General features: G+C 41.9%; 1 protein-coding gene across 1 annotated transcript in view; it reads right to left on the bottom strand.

The window, feature by feature from the left end:
* Positions 1-26,982, bottom strand: part of bmt2 (base methyltransferase of 25S rRNA 2 homolog) — an 88,181-nt gene that overhangs the window by 30,777 nt on the left and 30,422 nt on the right. The window contains exons 2-3 of the mRNA XM_063057881.1: positions 22,998-23,139; positions 5,240-5,419 (exon numbers count right to left, since the gene is read on the bottom strand). Coding sequence (XP_062913951.1) covers positions 5,240-5,419; positions 22,998-23,139 — 322 coding nt within the window. The remainder of the gene's footprint in view (positions 1-5,239; positions 5,420-22,997; positions 23,140-26,982) is intronic.

Raw genomic sequence — 26,982 nt, 5'->3', positions numbered from 1 at the left:
CCAAATTCCTGAATGTCTGAAGTGCCAAATCTGTATGTCCATTCCACTGCTAGACATCACATGGAGCCCAGTGGTTGTTGCTGAAATTCCCTAGAGTTCATGCTTGGGTAATTAACTCTGGAGAGGTTCGTAACCTCAGAGATTTTAATGAATATAGAACACAAGGGAAAATTTTTTACAGAGTCATAGAGTAATACAGCAAGGAACTAGACCCTTCGGTAAACTGTAGTGACTGTTGTGCATGAAAATCTCTGGAGATCAGCAGTTTCTCAGATACTCAAACCACCCTGTCTGGAGCCAACAATCATCCTAGGATCAAAATCATTTCTTTCCTATTTTGATGTTTGGTTTGAACAATTGAATCTCTTGACCATGCACTGAGATGCTGCTACTTGATTTGCTAATTAGATATTTACATCAAGTGCACCTAATAAAGTTGCCACTGAGTGTACGTCGTCCAGATGTAAATCTCTGAATGCAAGGGTGTTATTAGTTATTTGTACTATGTTTCAGGGGCTCAGGCAGCATCTACAACACTTTCTGAACAAGTTTTATTATGTACACATTTAGAAACAAGATAGTACTAGGCTATTATTAGCAACTGCACTTAGCTCGCAGCCCTTCAATAGAAAACATTTTCAGGTGTGTTATACACAAAATATAACCTTCCGATGATAGTCACCTTTCTAGATTAAGAAAGGTATCCTTGGCTTTGCTTAAACAGCTGAGCTTTAAGTAGAATCTTCATGGAGGAGATGTTAAGATCGAAAAGTTAGGCAATTGAAGGCATGTCTGCCAGTAGTGGGATAAAGAAAGGGATTGAAGTGGAATGCAGAAGTTCAAGGTTTTGGGGAGTTGTGCTTTGCAGGGGTTTCTAACCTTCTTTATGCTATGGAGCCTTACCATTAACTGAGGGGTCTGTAGACCCCAGGCAGGCAATCCCTACTTGTACAGGGATTATTGAGATAGTAAACCATGAAGAAAAGTAAACATGAAGATCCAAATATAATCTGGGAATTTTGGAAAATGTGAAGGAAAGACACGTAGATCAACAAGAAAAGTAACAACTGCTGTTGGCAGAATCTCAGATAGTTACGAGGAGGTGCACACAAGTGAGATGCATTAGATGGTTAAAGTGTTTTGTACAATAACCTTGCACTCAAGTTCAGTAAGACCAAGGAATTGATCGTGGACTTCAGGAAGGGGATGTCAGGAGAACATACACCAGATGTCATCTTGGGGGTCAGCAGCTTCGAATTTCTGGATTTCAACATCTCAGGGAATCTATTCTGGGCCCAAAATATTGATGAAATCGCAAAGAAGGCACGACAAAACTATATTTCCTTAGGAGTTTGAGGAGAATTCTCACAAATTTCTACAGATGTCCTGTGCAGAGCATTCTGACTGGTTGCATCACCGACTAGCCTGGAGGCTCCAATGCACCGGATCGAAAAAGCTCCAGTCAGTTGTAGACTCAGTCAGCTCCATCAGGAGCACAACTGTCCCCACCACTGAGGACATCTTCAAAAGGCAGTGCATCAAGAATGTAGCATCCATCAGTAAGGACCCTCACCATCCAGAATACGCACCTTCTAATTAGTACCATCAGAGTGGAGATACTGTATAAGAGCCTGATGATAAACACTCAACATTTTAGAAACATGTTTTTCCCCTCTGCCATCAGATTTCTAAACAGTCCATGAACACTATTTCATTATTTTGTTCTCTTTTTACACTATTTATATTTCTTATTGTAACCTACAGTAATTTTTTTATGTCTTGCACTTACTGCTGCTGAAAAGCAAATTTCATGGCATTTGTCAAGTGGTAATAAACCTGATTCTGATTTGAAACAAGTTGAATTTAAGGATATGTACCTTGGGTTTGGGTGGGTTAGAATTTATACAAGATGCTCAGATGTAGGTGAGAGTATCAGTAGCAGATAGCTTGAACAAGTACGAAGTTAGGTGATATTGTGGGAATTATTGTAACTCAGGGGATATTGGATGGAGCTCAGTTTGGGTAACACTGAAATATGAGGGTGCTGACTGCTTTACTTGAACAACAATTTTTATGTTGAATGATGGTAATTATTTACTTTGTGGTTAGTTTAAAGGCCTGATTGCCAAAATGAATTAGGGATTAAATCTGTCTGCATTTTCTCAGAGCCTCATGTTCATTGGCTGCAACAACCGAAAATATCAACTAGGTTCTACTGTTCCACAGGACCTCAGGGCAAACCTGCTATGAAGTTTCTGCCTATGACTCCTTTCTGCAAGTAAGTAGCAAGATTAGCAATCCACTGAGAAAAATATTACCTCGTGTAATATTAACAACCCCTCACTTAAGTAACATCTATGACTGAGGGAATTCTTAAATACTCCAAGATTTAGCATCACTTAAATATAAATTGAAAAATTTACTTTAAATTTGCCCTCCATGTGATTAAGGATTTTAAAACACTTTGGCTCTAAATTATTATTGTATTAGTGAACATCCCTTATTTAAGAAAGGACGTGCTTCCATTGGAGAGCGTCCCATGGAAGTTGACAAGAATGATCCCAGGAATGAAAGGGTTAACATATCATGACTCTGGCCCTGTACTTGTTGGAGTTTAGAAGAACCAAGGAAATGCCATTGAAACCTATTGAATATTGAAAGGCCTAAATGGAGTGGACGTGGAGAAAATGTTTCCTATAGTGAGGGAGTCCAAGACCAGAGGGCACAGCCTCAGAATAGGAAGATGTCCCTTTAGATCATAGAGGAGGAGGAATTTCTTTAGCCAGAGGGGATTTCTTTACCACAAGATGACCCTGGAGAGCAAGTCATTGGGTATATTTAAAGTGGAAGTTGATAGGTTCTTCATTAGTAAGGGCATCAAAGATTATGGGAAGAAAACAGAAGAATGGGGTTGAGAGGGATAATAAATTAGCCATGATGGAATGGTGGAGCAGACTTGATGGGCTGAATGGCCTAATTCTGTTCCTAAGTCTTATAGTGAATATCAACCACAGTATCGTCACATCTGTCTCGAAATCAGGAAAGGAAATTGCCCAATCTGGATTATATTTCAGAAACACAACTGCCCTCTGAAGTGTTCTATTAAGCCATTGTGTATGATAATCACTGTGTAGAAACAGAATAAGGCCCTTTATTAGAACAACCACAGTTGATCATGGGCAGTTAAGGATAGGCAATAAATGCCTACCTCTATTGGCTTTGAACCACTGTATGTTGAAGGGGAAACACTACAAAAACAGAAAAGGAACACATTTTCTTTCATTTAAGAACACATCATTGTCACTTTAACATCCTATGAACTTTCATTAACTTAAAAATCAATACTTTGATGACATGTTAACATGAAAATCCCTGGTTTATATTTCTGCAACACCGTTAATCACATAGAACATGGTCAGCATATCGTATAAACAAATGTTAGATTAGTTATAACTTGTTTATAATCTGTGACTGCTCATTAACAACGTTGTACATCTCAATTCTAAATAAAGCATCTCCCCAGAACACATAATACAGGCACTCAACATGATATTAAATAAACAATATGAAAATGTTACGGAAAATTTATATGTGAAAGAAAATAACTAACATAATACTACTTATTCACTGATTAATTCAAAAGTAAGACTTACAGCACCAGATATTTAAAGACAGGCTGACAGAAACTCAAAACTATGCTAGAAAATGCATAAATATCAATGAATCGATATAAAGGGACTAGAGGAAATAATAAAAGTTTAAAATATTAGCATTTGTAAAATTAAGTACTGCAAACTCCTATTTGCTATTAGCTTAGCCACTGGCAGCTTAAAGCGGTGTTAAATCCTAAATAAAGGTTTTGGAAACAAAATGTTTCCAATGAACAGTTGCATAAGAATATAGAAATAACAGCAAGAATAGGATAAAACTACATGGAGCCCGCTTCACCATTTAATATTATTGATTATTTCATCCTATTTTCAATCATTTGTATATATTTATCAATTTCAGCACTCACTTGACAGTTGAGCATCCATAATAGAATTTTGTTTTGAGACCAGTCCCTTTTGTTTGGACCATCCAAAGAAAAATAGCTTAATATTTTACCCTGCCCATTCTCAGAACACCATGGTAACCTTTATGAGATAATTTATCTTTCTTTTAAATTCTAGTGAGTAAAAGGCTATTCCATTCCAATGCCATTCAAAAGCTCAGTCCTCATAATACTTAAGCAGAAGACTCCAGATCTGGTCCCATCAAAGCCCTGTGCACAATGGCAAAACAGCTTCTGCACTTTAATGCTTTGTCACAGCAAGCAAACTATTGACTTGAAAATGTTTACTGTGCTTACATGCCAACTTTCAGCATTTTATCTCCGAACACTCCAACGTTGACCTGTTTCTCACTATTTGAAAAATTATCTTTTATTACTCCTAAGTATTAATGTCATACTTTCCCACATTACTAGCAAAGGTCCATATTAGGGTAGAAAGTAGAATTTTTCAAAAACTGAAGAGCTAAGATTTAAGGTGAGAGGAATGAGATTTTAAAGAGGAACTGAGTAGAATTGGTATCTGGAGCATACTGTCAAAGGTAGTGAAAACAGATACAACCACTACGTTTAAAAAGCACTTTAACAAGTGCTTAAGTAGGTGTTAACTTTCATATTCTGTTCTCTATTTCTTCATATACAACTGGTGCTTAACAATCCCTCAGTCCTCAGGCTACAATCCTTGTTTCAATATTGTAAGCTGAAAATTTTTTCTACATTCTTTAACTCAACCTCTATAATATGCAATTAATTATTTTGCTAATGATAATTCAACAATAGACATCACTATACAGGCAACTCCCACATGACTAGTTTAGGTAATATGTAAATGTGAAGATATCTACAAGTGCCTAGAGTTGAGTTTAATTTTTTTTCAATTTCTTCTATTAATCAACTTCAGCAAAAATTTGAATTACAGAAATACCTTCTTCCACACAATTCTGATATACAGGAATACACTATTTTAATATATTGTCAAAATCCATAACATCTCCAATGAGTCCACCCTGAAGTTATTTTTTACTAACAGTAATTCGGAATACATATTTCTCACCATTAAAACACATTGCATAAATGAGCACAATTCCAAGGAATTGTTAAACAGCTTCATCCCAGCAGCACTTGTAAGTCATCAAAATTTCAGTAGTATACCGCAGTTTTTTTAAATAGTCGATTTACGTCACTTACTTCGCAATAGCAGTATCCAGACCCGTCACTACACCATTAGTGGCAGAATGATCATCGTTCTTTTCAGACGTTTGCATACTGAACATTGGAGTAGCCATGGCAATAGCAAGACGAGCTCTTTTCTCATCTTTTTCAAGTACTCTCTTCATTCCGCCATTCAGAAAATATTCTTGACAAACACTATAAAAGGAAAAACTGATCAGCCTCCAGCACTTTTTTTGTGCCTTCACATACGGTAAAAGTCAAAGTTTTATTAAGGTTCACTAATATTTTTCATTTGCAGACTATTTCATACCCTCCTATCAAAGGATCGTTTATTTTAATATATTCTTCATGCCCATGCAACTTCAGGCATGAAGGGTGAGAGGGTGAGATTCAATGAAAATGTTGTCCTTGGATCCATAATGACTGTGAAATTTCACTGTTATTTAGTCTGGCTTTAAACATGTCTTGGCATAACTTGGATTTACTGAAAACAAGCTTGTAAGCATGACAATGAAAACAAAAAAAAAAGAGGAAATACACAACAGAATAGGAGATGACTTGAACACACAATTTACAGGTAATTTCTAATATTCTAATGAACAAGATTTTTTTCAGAAGATTTGATTAATACTAAAAGTTCAAGGAAAGCTATAAATGAGTTAGATTTCAGACATTTGAATATTCAACTATCATAGCCTCAGGTTTAGTTCTTCTTATAAATCTGTCCTAGACATTTTTAACAATAGATAGTTCATTTGAATTTCTACTCTAAAGCAAAAAAATATAATTTGAACAATGAACTTTAAAGTTTAAATATCGTACTTTATGTTTAAATCTTTCTACCTGAAAAGCCTCAAGTGAGCAGATATGCCCCAGTTTCAGCTATCAGCACTCCTCTTCCCACCCCCATTACTGATTATATACTCCTGTTGCTGATGCTTTACATAAGTGAAACAGCTCCAAGCCAGAATAACAAGTAGCTTTAACAGGCGATGTGGTGATGTCATGCGAAATGCAAACCAGAATCCAATAAACAGATAAAAAGAAATACAAATATGATTCAGATTCATTTATTCATCATATATACATCCAAACCCAGTAAAATGTGTTGTTTGCTTTAATAACCAACACAACCTAAAGATGTGCTGGAGACAGCCCACAAGTGTTGCCACACATTCTGGTGCCAACATCGCATGCCCACAATATTCAGCAGAACAACAGCAACAAAATCAGCTCCCTTCCTCCCTTACATCCACCCACCCAACCAAACAGACAGTGATCCAACCCCAGGACAGGCTGCCTCCCCGCCTCTAGCCTCACAGACATCAGACCTCCAATTTCACCAGTGGATTTGCAGACGCAGGGCTTTGGCCATTGGCCTCAACTTCAACCGACCTTAGGACTTGGACCTTCGGTATCAATCCCAGGACTTGCTGATGCGGGACCCCAACTCCAGGCCTCAAACTCTGCACTTGCCAACTGGGCGGGGTGGGGGGGGGTGTCATCAGCTCTTGTGCCTCCTGCCTGCATGGACCTCTGATTCTGCTGATCCCACGGGAGACTCGCTTAGCTGAGCTGGGGATGGGGACTCTCACTGGTCTTTGCTCACAGCACATGCTGGCTTGACATCTGTCCATGGATATCCTCCATCCGTGCTGTCACTGGTCTTTGAATGTGGAGTGGAGACCTAGAACTAGACTCCAGCCTGACCTCTTACTCTCCTAAATCTAGTCATCTGTGTCCCTAAATCCTCACCTGACCCCCAATTCCCTTTCCTGTCCCCAAAACCATCCTTACGAACCAAAAAAGCAACTAAGTTTTTTGTTACAACAATCTCAGTAATCACTATGACAAAAACATTCGGTTTCCACTGTGATGAGTTTGATCTGTTTCTTCCTTATCATTATGGAGCATTTTGAAGAAAAATGACGAAATGATTCATTTGTGACTCACTGATCAATGTTAGAGGTTTACCAGTTAGTACTTTTTTTTGGAAAGAGGCAGCTATGCCTGCTAATTGAATGTCACATTTGCATTTAAATTTAAATTATTTAATTGTACGAATTAAGCTATTGGTATAAAATGACACTGGAGTATTTTGTGAGCAATTCAAATTAGTCACCAAATTGAACTAAGTGACTTTAAATTAACTTAAGTAGTCTGCATAATAAAATGAGTCAGATGAACCATGGGAAAGCAACATCAATATTGCAGTAGGTCAGGGCTTCAGAAGAGTCTGCTGCACAGCTGTTGCACTCCTTGTGACAATACATTGCACCTCAGTACTCCTTTTGCAAATTCAATGGTGTTTTAAACTATAAGCATGCTAAATGTTTGTATTTCAATTTAAAAAAGCAAGGGGTATAAACCATATGTTGAAAAGTTTCATTGCTTGAACATAGAATATCAATTCCCTGCGGAAGTAATTTCCAAATGATTAGACTATACATTTACAACAGCATCAGAAGTCCCACTAGTACTAAATATGGTAATAGGATTCAATATGAAACCATTTGAGCACACTCCTTTCATAGGTCTTCCTTAAGTCTACTTGCTGCACGCTTTCCTGTAATGGAAAAATCTTTTGCCCGTATGTAGATCCATGACACTACTGGGATCATTAATTATTACAAGAAGTAAACAATGGAATCCAGTGTGAGCTGTCCAATTGGATACAAAATTGGCTTGGTGGAAGAAGCCAGAGGGTGGTAGTGGTGGGCTGTTTTTCCAGATTGATAGAGTGCTTCAAAGATGAGTGCTGGATCCCCTGTTGTTTGCCATGTACATTAACAATCTGAATGTGAATGTAGGTGGCATCATTAATAAGTTTGTAGATGACACCAAAATCAGTGAAGTGGACAATGAAGAACCCCAAAGTTACTAAGGGATCTGCAGTACATCAGCTGTGAAAGTGGGAAAAAGATTGGTAACACACTCAAATGCTGGAGGAGCTCAGCAGGTCAGGATTCAATGAAGGAGCTCGGCCCAAAATATTGATTGTTTATTCCTCTTCATAGGTGTTGCCTGACCTGCTGAGTTCCTCCAGCATTTGTGTGTGTGGCTCTGAGTTTTCAGCATCTGCAGAAACTCTTGTACTAAGAATTGGCAGATGGAATTTAGGGGATAGGTTTAAGATGAAAGGAGAAAGATTTAAAGAGAGATTGATGGGCAAGTTTTTCCTCACAGTTACATGGAACAAGCTGTCAGAGGAAGTATTAGAAGCTGGTACAATTGCAATATTTTAAAAATATTTATTTTATTTTTTTATTTTAGAGATACAGCACACAGTAGGCTCTTGCATTCCTTTGAGCCACATTGCCCCAGCAACCCCTGACAAACCTGATTAATCTTAACGTACTCACAGGACAATTTTACAATGACCAATTAACCTACCCAGTATGCCTTTGGACTGAGAGGGGAAACTGGTGCACCTGAGGAAAACCCATCATTCCACAGGGAGGACACACACAGGCTCCTTACAGAACCATGCCGGAATTGACCTCGGAAACGTCCCAAGCTGTAAGAGCGTTGCATTAATTGCTAATGCTACCTATTTAGAAAGGTCCACTAATAGGACAAGGTTTAGAGGGATAAGGGCCAATACATGTAAATGGATCTAGCTCAGAGAGGCACCTTGGTCAGCATGGATTGAAGAAACTGTTTCTGTGATTTATACGTCTATGTCTCTCAGACGCTATTCATTACACACATCAACAATTTGGTTCCAAAAAAAGCACAATAGCTCGCCAATATAATTATAGAACACTGTCTAACTGATCCCATCTATTACCTTTATATTTCAGACCTGCTAACTTGTGTAAAGATCAAGCAAAATTTCAGGTACTTACTGGTAACATAGAATGTTGAAGATTAGAAATGAACAATAAATCTCTAGTTGTTTTAATAGATTGGAATTTGAAACAATGAACTTAGGACAAAATTGATGAAAATATATGAATGAGCAATAAAATAGCTGAGCTGAGGAATTGTTGACAGACTACCCTTGATAAAAAAAACATCTTTTATTTATAAGTTCTACAGTCTGAAATAGCATAATTACCTTACTTTCTTCATTATTTCAGGAACTCTGGCCATACATTTACCTATTATTTAAAAATTATTGGTACAAGAACAGATTCCTTCAACACTTGGTGTATAACACTTGTTACGTACCCCGTAACTGGGTTGCCAAACCAGCAGAAATGGAACGCTCATTGGAGTCTGCAATTACTAGGAACTAATAAAGTTTTATTAAATTAGTAAGTAATACAGTACTCTAATCGTAAGGATATAAATGTAACAGGTTAGCAATACTAATACACACATATGCACAGAATTAGCGTAATAGGAATCAACCAAGCTCTATCACAGTCTATGGGTAAAATGATCAGTCTTAAGTGAAGCAGAGTTCAGTTCAGTTTAGTGCAGTTCGAAGTAGTTGCTATTGTTCCGTTGGAGAGAGAGAGGGAGAGAGAGAGAGTGGGAGATGCAACTGGTTTCAGGCAGACCTTTTGATGTCTTCGCAGTTGGTTTCGGGCAGACCTTTTGATGTCTTCTAATCCCGCTGTGGTCACCAACTGTGACCCCTCCGTTCTGGATACGATCGTTCTTCCGCGGTGAACCCAGCACCCAGGCAAGGGCGGACATACACCCCAGGTTCCCACCGATCGTACCTTTACACCCTATGAGCCTCTGATCGGTTCCCGCAAACCGGTCCCCCAAACTCCCACCACTTGTGGGGGCACACTGCTCTTTCCAGGGTCTCGTGGCGTGTCTCGTGCCATAGCAAACCTGCTCCTTTTATCCCCCTGCTGGGGTATCACCTGTCCATCAAACTTCAAACAGTTCAGGTTCAAAGCAACCGGTCTGTCAATATCTAAATTGTGTTTCTTTCCCGTTAATCCCTCTCTTCACTCTCATTAGCATTTTGAATGTTTCTCCACTGTCTTCCATTATCTCTTTCATTAGCATCATCTGTCCGGTAACTCTGCTTGGCGTCACACATGACACCCCCACCCTTAAAAGGATTTTTACCGGGGTAAAAATTATGGGCATGAATGCACATTATAAGATACACACTAATATACAGGTAGTCATCAGCTATTCGGTTAATACAGAGAACTTTAAGTTTTAACACCTTGATAGACAATGTCCGTTCCTTTTATGTTTTATCTTGTGACAAGAATACACATAGATTAAGATGTAGCTGGCCTGGGCTGGCACCAGTGGAATCAGCAGTTGGTCTGCCACCTGCCTTCAGGAGAGAGAGAGATAAGGAAAACAATGGAGCAGCATTTGGAGATGTGTTATGAAGGGATGGGAGAGAGAGTAACAGAAAGAGAGCTGTCAAGAGCAGCTCCCTCTTTGAACCCTGAACTGTTTGAAGTGATGGACAGGCGATACCCCAACAGGGGGATAAAAAGGGACAGGTTCACTAAGGCAGGACACACACGACACCCCGAGGTAACGAGACCCTGGAAGCGGTGTGTCTCTCACAAGTCAGTGGGAAGTTCTTGGACGGCTGATCGCGGGATCAAGCCATAGACGCACAGGGTGGAAAGGCACGATCGGCGGGAACCTGGTGTGTGTCCACCCTTGCCTGGGTGCCGGGTTCACCGCAGAGAAACGATCGCATCTGGAAATGGAGGGGTCACGGTCGGTGACCTCAGATGACATCACAAAGGACTCGCCCGAAAGCTGACTGTGAAGGTCTGTGTGGAAGCCTTGAATATTCATTCGTTTTGCTCTCTCTCTCCTTCCCCCCACTGTCCATCGCCACGGCAGCGATTACTGCGAACTGAACTGAACTAAATTGAACTGAACTTTGCGTCACTTTGAAACTGGTCATTTACCCCTAGACAACGATAGAGCTTGATTGATCCTGTTATCTGAATTCTGTGTACATGTATGTTTATCATTGCTGAACTGTTGCATTCATTATCCTTTTGATTAGAGTACTGTGTTGCTTGTTTCTTTAATAAAACTTTCTTAGTTCTAGTAATCCAGACTCCAACTGAGTGATCCATTTCTGCTGGTTTGGCAACCCAGTTACGGGGTACGTAACAATTTTAATATCAAATTCCTGTAAGACCAGGCTCCAACTTAGTAAGCGTTTGTTTTTATCCTTCATTGTGGCCAAAAACACTAATGGGTTGTGATTAGTGTAAATTATCAGTGGTTTCCGTGCCGGACAAATATAAACCTCAAAATGCTGTAATGCTAGTGTGATTGCCAGTAATTCCTTCTCCACAGTGGAATAATTTCTCTGATGGACATTAAACTTCTTAGAAAAATAAGCCACTGGGTGTTCAATCTCCTCTTTGTCTGTCTGCAACAGCACCGCCCCTGCCGCTTCGTCGCTAGCATCTGTTACTAGGGAGAAGGGTTTTGAAAAGTCAGGCGCATTCAATACAGAGTGGTGACACAGAATCGCCTTCAGACTCTCGAAGGCTTGTTGACACAGATCATTCCACACAAACTTCGCATTCTTCGGTAAGAGCTTAGTAAGAAGGAGGGTAATATCCGCAAAGTTTTTGCAAAACTTCCGATAGTACTCCACCATCCCCAAGAACCTTTTCAGGGCTCTCTTGTCCGTCGGGATGGGAACTTCAGAGATAGCCTGCACCTTAGCCTGCATCGGTGCCAGCTGCCCCTGTCCTACCTTAGTCATCGTCATAGTCATACTTTATTGATCCCGGGGGAAACTGGTTTTCATTACAGTTGCACCATAAATAATAAATAGTAATAGAACCATAATAGTTAAATAGTAATATGTAAATTATGCCAGTAAATTATGAAATAAGTCCAGGACCAGCCTATTGGCTCAGGATGTCTGACCTTCCAAGGGAGGAGTTGTAAAGTTTGATGGCCACAGGCAGGAATGACTTCCTATGACGCTCTGTGCTGCATCTCGGTGGAATGAGTGAGCTGAATGTACTCCTGTGCCCAACCAGTATATTCTGTAGTGGATGGGAAACATTGACCAAGATGGCATGCAACTTAGACAGCATCCTCTTTTCAGACACCACTGTGAGAGAGTCCAGTTCCATCCCCACAACATCACTGGCCTTACGAATGAGTTTGTTGATTCTGTTGGTGTCTGCCACCCTCAGCCTGCTGCCCCAGCACACAACAGCAAACAGGATAGCACTGGCCACCACAGACTCGTAGAACATCCTCAGGATTGTCCGGCAGATGTTAAAGGACCTCAGTCTCCTCAGGAAATAGGGACGGTTCTGACCCTTCTTGTAGACAGCCTCAGTGTTCTTTGACCAGTCCAGTTTATTGTCAATTCATATCCCCAGGTATTTGTAATCCTCCACCATGTCCACACTGACCCACTGGAAGGAAACAGAGGTCACTGGTACCTTAGCTCTCCTCAGGTCAACCACCAGCTCCTTAGTCTTTTTCACATTAAGCTGCAGATAATTCTGCTCACACCATGTGACAAAGTTTCCTACCGTAGCCCTGTACTCAGCCTCATCTCCCTTGCTGATGCATCCAACTATGGCAGAGACATCCGAAAACTTCTGAAGATGACAAGACTCTGTGCAGTAGTTGTAGTCCGAGGTGTAAATGGTGAAGAGAAAGGGAGACAAGACAGTCCCCTGTGGAGCCCCAGTGCTGCTGATCACTCTGTCGGACACACAGTGTTGCAAGCACACATGGCTGAACTCACTTTTTGCGAGGTTCACTGTCAGGTTGGCTTCAGACAGCCATTTAAACAGTTCCTCTACTGCCACAATGTGCTCCTCCCACGTGTCACTCCAGATAACTAAATCGTCAATATACGCTTCTGCGTTATTTAAGCTTTTTATCACTGAATTAATCATCCTTTGGAAGGTCCCTGGGGCGTTTATCATGCCAAAAGGTAAAACATTATACTCGTATAACCTGGATGGAGTGACAAATGTTGAGATTTCTCTAGCCCGGTCGGTTAAAGGAATGCACCAGTACCCTTTTAGCAAATTGATCTTTGTGATGTACTTAGCTCTCCCCACTTTATCGATGCAATCATCTGCCCTTGGTATGGGGTAAGCATCAGTTTTTGTGATGGCATTCACCTTTCTGTAATCTGTACAGAATCGTATGCTCCCATCGGCTTTCGGGACAACCACACAGGGAGACGCCCATTCCGATTTGGATGGCCTAATAATACCTGTGGCTAGCATGTGTTCAATTTCTTTCTCCACTAGCTTGCCATTCTCCAAGTTCATCCTATAGGGGTGTTGCTTAATAGGCTGGTCTGATGTGACAACATCACGTACCGTCCCCTTGCATCGCTTCGGGACATCCAGGCATACATCTGCATGCCGGTTAATTAGCTTTATCAGCGGCTCACTCTGCTCAGGGGTTAAGTGAGAGACCTTATCAGCAAAGTTGGCCAAAACAATAGAGTTCTCCAATCCGGTCGGCACCATATTTATCTTTTCAAGATGGGTTTTCCCCTTATCATTTGGCACCCCAGCCTCATTAATTTTCGTGATAACACCAACTAGATCTGCTTTCTGATTGTGGTAAGCTTTTAACATATTAACGTGTACTAATTGGGTTGGCTTACATCTGTCCGGCGTTTTGATAACATAATTCAAAGAGTCTATCTTTTTAATCACTTTGTACAGACCGTGGAATCTCACCTGGAGGGGGTTGGTTACCACTGGAAACAGAACTAAGACCCTTTCGCAAACTTGAAACACTTGTTCGCGGGCAGGTCTATCATACCACTGTTTCATTTTAGTTTGGGAGTGTCGTAGATTTTCTTTGGCAAGGTCACAGATCCTTTTAAGCCTCTCAAGAAATTTTAAAACATAGTCAATCACATTGACTTGTACTGCCGGACTGGACCATTGCTCTTTCAGTAAGATAGATAGATAGATAGATAGATACACTTTATTAATCCCGAGGGAAATTTGATTTCATTACAGTCGCACCAACCAAGAATAGAGCGTAAATATAGCAATACAAAAAAACCCCAACAAATAAACAACAAAATGCAAACTATGCCAGACGGAAAATAAGTCCAGGACCAGTCTATTTGGCTCAAGGTGTCTGACCCTCCACGGGAAGAGCTGCACGTTCGATGGCCACAGGCAGGAACGACCTCCCGTGCCGCCAAGTGTTGTATCATGGTGGAATGTAGCCGAAGTCCAACAGTAAAAAGTTCAATATCCAGTCTGCAAACACATTCCTCAATCGTAATATGCCCCAGATTGCACCATCCTTTGTTAGCCAGAACAGTAAGCACCCAACTCCTTTACGCTTACCGCTCTCAGCGCACTTCCGGTCAGGTGGAACGGTATTACCCACCGAACTCCTCTTCTCCAAAAGTCTCTGTTGCCTCGACCCGGTCCTCTTTCCTCGGCTTTGTGATCCCCCTCTGCATCTTCTGTGTGTTTTCCTCCGGAGTTCAGCAGGGGTGTCTGCTGCTCTGCTCGCTAAACCGGCCGGCATTTGCTGGTCCTTGGAATACACAATGCGACCTTGCTTCTGTCCCACGACCTTGCTTCTGTCCCACGTGTTGGGATGTAACCATTTCCAGCGCTAAAGAAAACCCAAATAAAACTCTCTCTACCAGCATGTTAGAGAGGGTGCAGCTTCGATGTGTTACCGTGAGAAAAAAAATACAAAAAAAACGTAAATTAAAAAGTAAGAATAGATCGGAACGGCTGTACCAGGCTGCATGCACAACCGGCGCATGCGCAATAAAGGTCAGGGGTCATCTGGGCCGATGACCGAAGACGAGCTCGAATGGGATGAACCCCAATGACTCCCGAACCGTGTCCCTTATGACAAATAACAGAAGAGGCAAGCCATCATCCCAGTCCCTAGCGTTCTCGACAATCAATTTTAATCATTGTCTTTAATGTTGCGTGGAATCTTTCCAACGCCCCTTGGGACTCTGGGTGGTACGCGGAGGCCAAAATTTGCTTTGCTCCCATCTCATCCAACATCCATCGGAATGTGTGAGATGTGAAGATACTCCCCTGATCTGACTGGATTTCCCTGGGCAGCCCCACCGTAGTGAAAAATTTCACAAGCGCCTTTACCACTGCGAGAGCCTTGATGCTTGCCAGGGGCACAGCTTCCGGAAACCTGGTGACAGCGCACATCATAGTCATCACATACTCTCGCCCACTCGCAGTTCTGGGCAGGGGACCGACGAAATCCACAATTATTTGGGAGAAAGGTTCCCCGAAAGCGGGTATTGGTCGAAGGAGCGCTTTAGGCAGGACCTGGTTCGGCTTTCTTACCACCTGACATAAATGACACCGTCTACAATATTCAATAATATCCTTCCTCATGTTCGGCCAGTAAAACTCTTTCATAATTCTATCGACTGTTTTCCTCACCCCAAAATGTCCACCGAGGGGTATCTTGTAGGCCAGGTTAAAAATCTCGTCCCTATAAATTTTCGGCACTACCACTTGGTGTACCACCCCCCCACTCCTCATCTGCGGGCACGATACTTGGTCTCCACTTCCTCATCAGTACTCCCTCCTTCACATAATAGCCCACAGGTTCCCTTTTTATTTCTGCTTCGGAGAGAGCTGTCTCCGTCAAAACCATCAGCTCCTCGTCCCGTTCCTGTGCCTGTATAAATTCCTTCCTCGCCAATGATAAATCTACCTCAACTCCCTCACTTCCTTCCGCTCCACTATGCTCCTTCTTCTCACTTTCTAACCCCTCCTGGTACAAGGCTGGTAAAAACATCCCAGCTAAATCTACATTCCCTTCGGCAGCTTTTCTGGACATGCGACGAGTTACTGCGCAAACGGGATAAACCTGTGAGTCCATGGGCGGGTCCTCAGTCCTGGCAGGCTTGCTTGTCAGCTTTACTGCTGGGTACACATCTCCACCTGCAAGGTCGTTACCGAGTCAGACCTCCACGTTTTCCATCGGTAATTCGGGCCTCACTCCTGTCGTGACCGGTCCGGAGACCAAGTCACTTTTTAGGTGTATCTGGTGCAGAGGTACTGCTTCAGTCCCCTTCCCAATGCCTTTTATCACCCTGACCTCCCCAGTCTCGGTCTCTGAACTAAAGTCTAACACCCTCCTTAAGATCAATGACTGACAAGCCCGAGTGTCTCTCCAGATCCGTACTGGAACTGGGTTTGACCCCTCCTTCACTGACACCAATCCGGCCGAAATAAACTTCTCGCGGCTTTCCTGAACTCTATCAGACCTCTTTTCCCCTAATGGTTTGTTTGCCGGCTCAATACAGCCAGTCGGAGTCATCGTTTTTCCTTTCCCCGTCTCCTTCCTTGGGGCAAAGCACCTGGACGCAATGTGATCGGCTTTCCCACAATTATAGGATATGACCCCAGGACACTTCCTACCAAACTGCTTCCTGTCTTCCTTATCCTTCTCACTACTCCCCGGCTTACCTTCTGGCTTTTCCGGCGGACTTTCTCCACCCTCTCGACTACCCGTCCGGTAGCTCTTACTCGGGGTAAACTTTGCTTCGTGTGTTAATGCGTACTCGTCCGCTAACTTAGCAGTTGCGGCTAAGGTTTCTGCCTCTTTCTCATCTAGACAGGGCCTCATACCTTCAGGGACACAACCTTTAAATTGCTCAATCAGTATTAGCTGTAGCAGTCCATCATAATTTCCAGTGACCCCTTTCGAGGCGCACCAACGCTCACAATACATCTGCATCTCACAGGCAAACTCTAAATACGTGCGGCCCCACTGCTTCCTCACATTCCGGAACCTTTGCCGGTATGCCTCCGGGACCAACTCATAAATCCTGAGTATAGCCTCTTTCACTACATCATACCTCTGGGCATCTTCTGCTGACAATGCCGAGTAAGCTTGTTGAGCCTTCCCTTTCAGCATGCTCTGAAGCAAAACAGCCCACTTATCCCTCGGCCAGTCCTGACTTGCAGCGACTTTTTCAAAATGTAGAAAGTACCAATCAACACTGGCCTCCTCAAACGGGGGAACCAACCTAACCTCCTGGGTCGCTCTGAACCCTTCACCTTGGTTCGGCATTTGGCCCCTCTCTAGCGCCATCCTTAACTTCTCCAGCTCAAACTCCCTTTCCTTCTCTCTCTCTTCTCGTTCTAACTGCCTTACTCTCTCCTCCCGTTCTGCTTCTCTTCTTGTTCTAATTGTTTCTCTCTTTCTTCTTATTCTAGCTGCTTGACTCAGAACTCGTGCTCGAGTCTTAATTTTTCCATCTGCAGCTGCACTGCTTCTCCATCAGGTTTGCTCATGGACACCACCTTCAGCTCCCCGTGGGGAAACACACCTTTAGATACATAATGCTCAACGATAGCTCTGTGTATCTCCGCTCTCCTCATTGTCAGCTTCCCCTTAAAAAGATTCAACCGTTTTGCAACAGTCGCCAATTCTGATTTCCTGGCATCCTCTAATGCCTCCAAGGTTGGCGCCTTTAGAAATTCCTCAATCTCCATTTCTGCTGTTTGCCCTTTCTTTTTCTTTTGGGAATTTTAATCCAATCAATTTACCCAGTCCCAAATTTTTTGGCGTTCAAAATCCCGGACGAGATCCCCACTTGTGTTACGTACCCCATAACTGGGTTGCCAAACCAGCAGAAATGGAACGTTCATTGGAGTCTGAATTACTAAGAACTAATAAAGTTTTATTAAAGAAATAAGTAATACAGTACACTAATCGTAAGGATATAAATGTAACAGGTTAGCAATGATAATACACACATATACACAGAACTAGGGTAATAGGAATCAACCAAGCTCCATCACAGTCTATGGGTAAAATGATCAGTCTTAAGTGAAGCAGAGTTCAGTTCAGTTCAGTGCAGTTTGAAGTAGTCGCTATTGTTCCGTTGGAGAGAGAGAGTGGGAGATGCAATTGGTTTCAGGCAGACCTTTTGATGCCTTTGCAGTTGGCTTCGGGCACACCTTTTGATGTCTTCGCAGTTGGTTTCGGCAGACCTTTTGATGTCTCCTAATCCCACTGTGGTCACTGACTGTGACCCCTCTGTTCCGGATACGATCGTCCTTCCGCAGTGAACCCGGCACCCAGGCAAGGGCGGACACACACCCCAGGTTCCCATCGATTGTACCTTTACACCCTGTGAGCCTCTGATCGGTTCCCGCAAACCGGTCCCCCAAACTCCCACCACTTGTGGGGGCACACTGCTCTTTCCAGGGTCTTGTGGCGTGTCTTGTGCCTTATCAAACCTGCTCCTTTTATCCCCCTGCTGGAGGATCACCTGTCCATCAAACTTCAAACAGTTCAGGTTCAAAGCAACCGGTCTGTCAATATCTGAATTGTGTTTCTTTCCCGTTAATCCCTCTCTTCTCTCTCATTAGCATTTTGAATGTTTCTTCATTGTCTTCCGTTATCTCTCTCATTAGCATCATCCATCCTGTAACTCTGCTTGGCGTCACACATGACACACTCTATATTTAAAAAGTCTGGAGAAGACGTTTCTTTTCGATTAAAGGAACCACCGGCAGAAATCAATTGGTAGTTAAGGCACAGTTAGGATAAATACCATAGCTGAGTGATCTTGTTACTGAACACTTTGTTCATTGCTCAATGCCTAACTTGTGGATCTAGGTGTCATTGTCAAGTAGAAGCTGCCTTTCCAGACATTTTAGTATAATGGATGCTCTAACTGCTATAGATTTATAGTAGCTATAAATTTCTGTTAACATATGTAGAGGAAGACTACGTTGACACTTTCCAATACAATTGTCTGCAGGACTCTCCGCAAGTATTTCTTTGGAAAGGAAGTTAAAAATTATATGCAGGATCACTGTGTCTTGGTGGATATTGGATAGAAGAGGGGAATTGAAAAGTCCTTTCATTTTCTATCTCAACCTTTGCCACTACCTCACCAAAATGATCCACCAAAATTTCAAAACACTTTTTTAAAACCTTTTAACTCCACTCCATTTCTAGCCAAGTTTGTACTTTACCATTGACTTCATATCTGGAAAAGGATGGGGCAAGTAAAACAGAATGCAGCCAATACAGTGAACCTCAGAAATCATGGGACCTGTACTGTATTTGTGCAAGCTGACCAAATACCCTGCATACAATTGAATGACAGGCATTAAAAACTTGGCCCACAAAAATTTATCTGGGTTGTGACAATTGTTTGGACAGTACAGGTATCAAATTGATTTTAGTATGGTGCCTGATGCATACATATTCATCATACAAATAAGAGTGGAAAGCCACAATGGGAAGGATGTTAGTTTGTGAAAAGCCTGCTAGAACCTTTCTTTTCTTTTTCAATCTCTTTATTGATTTCAAAATATAGAAAAACATAGCAATAATACAAATAGTAGGAGGTATATTGTTACACTTAAGAAAAGTAATTGTAAAATCAAATAGTGTAAATTAACAAAGCTCCCAATCATGTAGAACTAACAATGGATAATACAAAGCAAAAAAAAACTGGAAAAAAAATCATGAAAAAGAGAAAAAAACAAACCCCATCCCCAAAGAAAAACAAAATTAATCAACTAAACTAAAAGACTTGGGCAAAACTAACAACTTAAAAATGGAAAAGAAGAAAACCTTAGTGTTGACGACTCCATTCCCCTCCAACAACAGTACAGAGAGATAAAACAAGTTTGGAAATGATCAAATTACATCAAATGAAAATGCTGAATGAATGGCCTCCAAGTTTTTTCAAACTTAATGGAAGGGTCATAAACTGCACTTCTAATTTTCTCCAAATTCAAACACACTATAGTTTGTGAAAACCAATGAAATACATTAGGAGGGTTAATCTCTTTCCAATTCAACAAAATAGACCTTCTAGACATTAAAGTGAGAAATGCAATCATCCTTCGTGATGAAGAGGTTAAATTATTTAACCGCTAGAACCTTTGGACAAATGCACAGTAGATAAATCAAGATATCCATCAGCATGGAACACAAAGTTAACCTCAGTATTGTCAAACCTAGCTACACCCATGAATTACGCATGGTCAAAGGAGCTGGAAGTACATCAGTGAATCATAGCTAAATAATTGGTCATCTATTCGCATCAGGCACAGAATGGTGTTGGGTAAACCGATGGGACTGAAATGGTATTGGGGGTAGGGTACTGACATGGATAGAAAATTGCTTGGCAGACAGGAAACAAAGAATAGGGATTAATGGGTCCTTTTCAGAATGGCAGGCAGTGACTAGTGGGGTACCGCAAGGCTTGGTGCTGGGACCAAGATGCAGTTTAATGTGGATAAATGCGAGGTTACCCACTTTGGTGGTAAGAACAGGAAGGCAGATTACTATCTGAATGGTGTCAAGTTATGAAAAGGGGAAGTACAACGAGATCTAGGTGTCCTTGTTCATCAGTCACTGAAAGTAAGCATGCAGGTACAGCGGGCAGTGAAGAAAGCTAATGGAATGCTGGCCTTCATAACAAGGGGAATTGAGTATAAGAGCAAAGAGGTCCTTCTGCAGTTGTACAGGGCCCTGGTGAGACCACACCTGGAATATTGTGCACAGTTTTGGTCTCCAAATTTGAGGAAGGACATTCTAGCTATTGAGGGAGTGCAGCGTAGGTTCACAAGGTTAATTCCCGGGATGGCGGGACTGTGATATGTTGAAAGATTGGTGCGACTGGGGTTGTATACACTGGAATTTAGAAAGATGAGAGGGGATCTGATTGAAACATATAAGATTATTAAGGGATTGGACACGCTAGAGGCAGGAAACATGTTCCCGATGTTGGGGGAGTCCAGAACCAGAGGCCACAGTTTAAGAATAAGGGGTAGACAATTTAGAACGGAGTTGAGGAAAAGCTTTTTCACACAGAGGGTTGTGGATCTGTGGAATGCTCTGCCTCATAAGGCAGTGGAGGCCAATTCTCTGGATTCTTTCAAAAAAAGAGTTAGATAGAGCTCTTAAAGATAGCGGAGTGAAGGGATATGGGGAGAAGGCAGGAAAAGGGTACTGATTGTGGATGATCAGCCATGATCACAGTGAATGGTGGTGCTGGCTCAAAGGGCTGAATGGCCTACTCCTGCACCTATTGTCTATTTAAGCTATTAGATATGGGTGTATACCATATAGTAGTACTAAGCAAATGTTAACTACATGCCCTGACTGAGAAAAATTACTGCTGAGTGGTGGTGGCATGGCAAACTCAATGGCCAACTACCCAGTTAAGGGAGGATATTTTAAAAAATGAATTAATTGACATTAATAATGCATTCGAGGATTCAAAATATTACAGTCCTGCAATTTGGCCCTGGAGTATAAAACACAAGTTTTTGTCACCAAAGCTTTTTTCCTCAAACAACCTTCCAAGTGTGCATAAGGAGCAGCTTGTCGAAACAGTAAGGCTCATGACTTCTTCACGTACTGCACTCAGCAAGACCCCCCAAAGTTCGACTGCCACTCCCTCCCATTTGTGTCACAAATCTTTGGCAAATCACAATGACCTCCTCAATGACTTCTAAAGTGCAACTCCCCTATTAAAGGTCCAGGGTAGCAATAGAGTATGCAGGCAAATTATAACTGCGCCAGTTCCTTAGTAAATTTAGCTGCTATTCAGGAAATCTACTCTAAGTGCGCATGCGCCGGTCGTGCATGCAGCCTGGTACAGCCGTTCCAATCTATTCTTATTTTCTTCTTCTTACTTTTTAATTTACTTTATTTTTTGTTTTTTTTTCTCACGGTAACACGTCGAAGCTGCACCCTCTCTAACATGCTGGTAGAGAGAGTTTTATTTGGGTTTTCTTTAGCGTTGGAAATGGTTACATCCCGACATGCGGGACAGAAGCAAGGTCGCATTGTGTATTCCATGGACCAGCAAATTCCGGCCGGCAGAGCGAACAGAGCGGCAGACACCCCTGCTGAAATCCGGAGGAAAACACACAGAGGATGCAGGGGGGATCACAAAGCCGAGGAAAGAGGACCAGGTCGAGGCAACAGAGACTTTTGGAGAAGTGGAGTTCGGTGGGTAATACCGTTCCGCCTGACCGGAAGTGCACTGAGAGCGGTAAGTGTAAAGGAGTTGGGTGCTTACTGATCTGGCTAACAACGGATGGTGCAATCCGGGGTATATTACGATCGAGGAATGTGTTTGCAGACTGGATATTGAACTTTTTACTGTTGGACTTCGGCTACATTCCACCGTGATACAACACTTGGCGGCACGGGAGGTCATTCCTGCCTGTGGCCATCGAATGTGCAGCTCCTCCCGTAGAGGGTCAGACACCCTGAGCCAATAGACTGTTCCTAGACTTACTTTCCAACTGACATAGCTTGCATTTTGTTGTTTGATTGTTGGGGGGGTTTTGTATTGCTATATTTACGCTCTATTCTTGTTTCCTGCAGCTGTAACAAAACCAAATTTCCCTCGGGATTAATAAAGTATATCTATCTATCTATCTACATGTGCAGCTTAAAAGCATTATTTGTGCTTTCAACTGATCATGGTCCCCGGTGTTTCCCATATTGGATTAAACGGAATCAAATTAATCATGTATTACAATCTTCACATCATTTTCAGGGTTCAATTAAGACCCCTTTGTGTTGCATGAAGGAAAATGCAGAGAAGAGTTCGTGGAACATGGGTAACTGGAAAATACCATGCGAAGTTCAAAAATTCATTGTATGCGGTAGCCAGATCTGATGCAGTTTGGCCAAATTCTCCCTCTCTCCCCCCATAACTAGTTTCTACTTACATGTCAAAGAGAATGAACAAACTAGGAAAATTAATTTGTGAGTCACATTTAACATAAAACATGGAAATTAAATTTATCTGAAGTTATTGGTATGAATGAAAATCTGAAAAAAATCGTGTTTTAAGTCATACCTGCGACACCATTCAATCCGTCCTTCGCCCTCACAGCTTTTAGCCCAATGATTGTCTGCCAAATTCTTCATTGCAACGGCATATTCACTTAGAGTTTCTTCATCTTCACAGTGTTCACGCCAAATCTTGTCAAAATCTCCAACTGTGAGAAAGGGGGAAAATTGTATACCAGCTGGAGATAAGTTTTGTCTTCTTATCCAATGAATCAATTTTCTAGTGGGTCAAAATGTTTCTTATTTAGAGTGTGTTCAGATTTTGTTCTTTTTACAGCAATTAGTGGAACATTAAATTTAAAATCAAATAAATAACTTTAACAAATATTAAATTATGAGGTGAAGCGTAAAATTCTCTTTCTTCTGCCCCAGCAATGTCCCTCTCAGACTTGCATTCAACCTAACAAGTATGTTGATCTCACAAATTATCCTGTCCTGTCCTTTTCCTTTTTCCAGTTGCTAGATCAGGGGCCATTATCCTCTAGGTTAAGTGTAGCTTTACGTATTGTTTACTTACAACCACTACACTTCATTTCAGATGGTCAGATACAAACCTCCAACCTTAAGTTACACAGAAGAAAATAAATAAAAGGAGGACTGGGCAGAAGTCAGCACCCAATTTGATGAAAGGATACCCATAATTTCTGTTTTTTTTAAAAAAACATGACCTGAATGCTGGAAGGAAATAAGGCACAATCAACTCCTCAAATGATGAAATATTTGCCAGTTTGAGCATCTGGTCACAATTTCTACAATTACTACTGCTGTATGCAATATGGCTACATGTGATTTGCCACTATCCAAGATGATTAAATTTATTCTGTAATTACTCAAATCATGTTAAGAGTATTTATTAAGGTAAGCCATGGACACGGCTGCTCTGTATACCCTATTCCTTTCTATATTAAAAAATAAGAGGACTGCAATTTTCCCCAGGCAAATAGAAATTACAAATCAATTTATTCGCACTCTCACTTTCCTATGATTGACCTCCAACTCTTCCTTTCTAGCATCTCCAATTCTACTTAAGGGGATAAATCAGACACCAGTACACGTTGATAGACTTCCACCACCATTCGGACTATACATACTTCCACATGCTTCCTATAAGAGCTCTATTTCATTATCCAACACTTTCTGTCTCTTCTGCAATTGCTCTGACAATGTCACCTTCCACACCTGATCTTTGGAAAGGGTTTCTTTTTTCCCCTCAACTACAGCCTTATGGCCCACCCTCCATAGAAAACAAGGATAAAGTTTCCCTCATCTTACCCATCCCACCCAATCTTCAGACATAACTGATCATTTTCCATTTCTTTGATACTTCTCCTTCCCCTCCTCTCCAAGCATCCTGAGTGGGTTGTTGTCTGCACAGCTTTATGGTTCATTTTTCCAGCTTCTTCCATGACCAATCCCCTCTCACAGATTCTTGTGTGCAACTACAGGAGATACGACACCAACACCTTTACCTTTTCCCTTTGCATGAGACAGCACTCCAAACAGTATTTCACATGTACTTTTTCCAATAAACAGAGAGAGAAAAAGAGAGAGAGAGAGGGAGGGGGGAGGGGGATGAGAGGGGGAGAGAGGGGCAGGGGGGAGAGATATACACACACACACACACACACACACACCAGGAGTTTGCACTGGGAAAAAATAGTATGGAGCCATTGTGTTTTTTGATAGATATCTCTTTGTAAATGTTGGCAGTTTTCTTTTTGCTGTTTTCATTAATTGCTGTAAGTTTGATTTTTGATGCACCAAATAAACACCCTCACACAGAAGTGCTAAACTACTCCAGCCATCTCTTTTTTCTCAATTCAAAACCCACATATCACAACAGTTTGATAGAAAGGGTACACATGAAGCTTGATCTGAGTGTTTCTGGCGTTTTCTGTTTTTAACTCAAATTTATAATGCCTGTAGAATTTTACTTTTATGAGTAAGTTAACAGGGCTAACATTTTAAAGGCAAAATCAAACAGAGGTAAATAATTTAAAAATAAAAAAACTATACCTAAGCAAATGTGGTACAACGCAACAGGCTTTAAATAAAATTAAATTCATTTACAAGTTCATTCACTTCATATTTATTCCTTCAAAGCAAGTGATCTTGATCACCAGTGCCTCACATCTCAGCAAGGAACCATCAAATGAATGGGCAACAGTTAAGAAAAAGGAAATTGCCTTTTAAACTCACAAGAGAGCATAGGCCATCAACTTTTTCGCTGTTGGTGTTTCTGTAGCAGGCAACTTCTTTTTTACGAGGTCGAGTTGCTAGCTCAACACTCAACCCAGCTCGGATGGACAGCGTGCCTGGGGAGCCGGCTAAGTTCAAACTTGGGAGACTTCGCTCTGAAGTCCGGCGCTGATGCCACTACGTCACCAGCTGGCCAATGGGCAACAGTAACTTTACTCAATTCACAGATAGGCATTTTTAATCAATAATTCTCTAAAATTCCACTAGTATCCTGCTGAGGTCTTAATCAAAAACTAATTGCACGTTACACAATTATACTTCCCGAAGAATTGGCAAGTATCAAGAATGTTGTTCTGCATGATGTACTACATAATTCAGTTCCCAGAGGAGCAGAGAAATCAAAAGTTTATACTTCAGTCTATTGCTCAAATTATTTAACAACATAAATATGTTTTTATTACACTGCATAGGTGTATTTCAATTTTAACTCTTGCTGTATTTTCATCTTTATCCTAGGTGCTTATTTTGACTATCTCATGTGATCTTGGTTGGGTGGGCAATACATGTTAGCTTTGTCAATGATGCCTATATTCCCAAGCATGAATAAAAGAATAGCAGTCTAGTGAAAAAGAATTTTATGTTTGGTTTCTCTTCAAAGAGACATCTAATTTATAGTTTAACCAAACTTCTGCTCATAGCTATGAAATTATGAGAACTATGAAATTAATATGATGTTTCACAGACATCACTATAGTCACGGTAATACTGTGCAAACATTACTCACAATTTACCACTGGTTCACTCAGGAGTGTTACAGGTGTAATATGCAAATCCCATATTGAGCCCTACTGATCAAAAACCAGGAGAAACAGTTAACCAAATCGATGCACATGAACAGAGCATTTCCATCAAGTCATTGAAGGGAACTGGAAGAGGGGGAGGCAAGTGGGAGAGAGGGACAGACAGACAGACACACAGACGGAGTGAGATACTGAGCAAGACCGAGAGAGAGAGAGCGAGAGCAAGAGCGCGAGCGAGAGCGACAGACAGAGAGAGCGAGCGAGACAGACAGAGAGAGAGCGAGAGAGTGACAGAGAGAGAGAGAGCGAGCGAGACAGAGAGAGCGAGAGTGACAGAGAGCGAGCGAGACAGAGAGAGAGAGAGTGACAGAGAGAGAGCGAGCGAGACAGAGAGAGAGTGAGTGACAGAGAGAGCGAGCGAGACAGACAGAGTGCGAGAGAGTGACAGAGAGAGCGAGCGAGACAGAGAGAGAGCGAGAGAATGACAGAGAGAGCGAGCGAGACAGAGAGAGCGAGCGAGACAGAGAGAGCGAGAGAGCGAGACAGAGAGAGAGTGAGCGAGACAGACAGAGAGAGAGTGACAGAGAGAGAGAGTGAGCGAGACAAAGAGAGAGCGAGACAGAGAGAGAGAGCGAGACAGAGAGAGAGCCAGACAGAGAGAGAGCCAGACAGAGAGTGCGAGACAGAGAGAGAGAGCGACACAGAGAGAGAGAGCGACACAGAGAGAGAGAGCGACACAGAGAGAGAGAGCGACACAGAGAGAGAGAGCGACACAGAGAGAGAGAGCGACACAGAGAGAGAGCGAGCGAGACAGAGAGAGCAAGTGAGACCGAGAGAACGAGACTGAGAGAGAGAGACTGAGAGCGAGCGCGAGACTGAGAACGAGACCGAGAGAGAGAGCGAGAACGAGAGAGAGCGAGACCGAGAGAGAGAGCGAGCGAGACAGAGAGCGAGCGAGACAGAGAGAGAGCGAGCAAGACAGAGAGAGCGCAA

Source organism: Mobula hypostoma, chromosome 9, assembly GCF_963921235.1.
Source record: "Mobula hypostoma chromosome 9, sMobHyp1.1, whole genome shotgun sequence".
Taxonomy (NCBI): domain Eukaryota; kingdom Metazoa; phylum Chordata; class Chondrichthyes; order Myliobatiformes; family Myliobatidae; genus Mobula; species Mobula hypostoma.
This window is presented reverse-complemented; position numbering and strand designations above follow the sequence as displayed.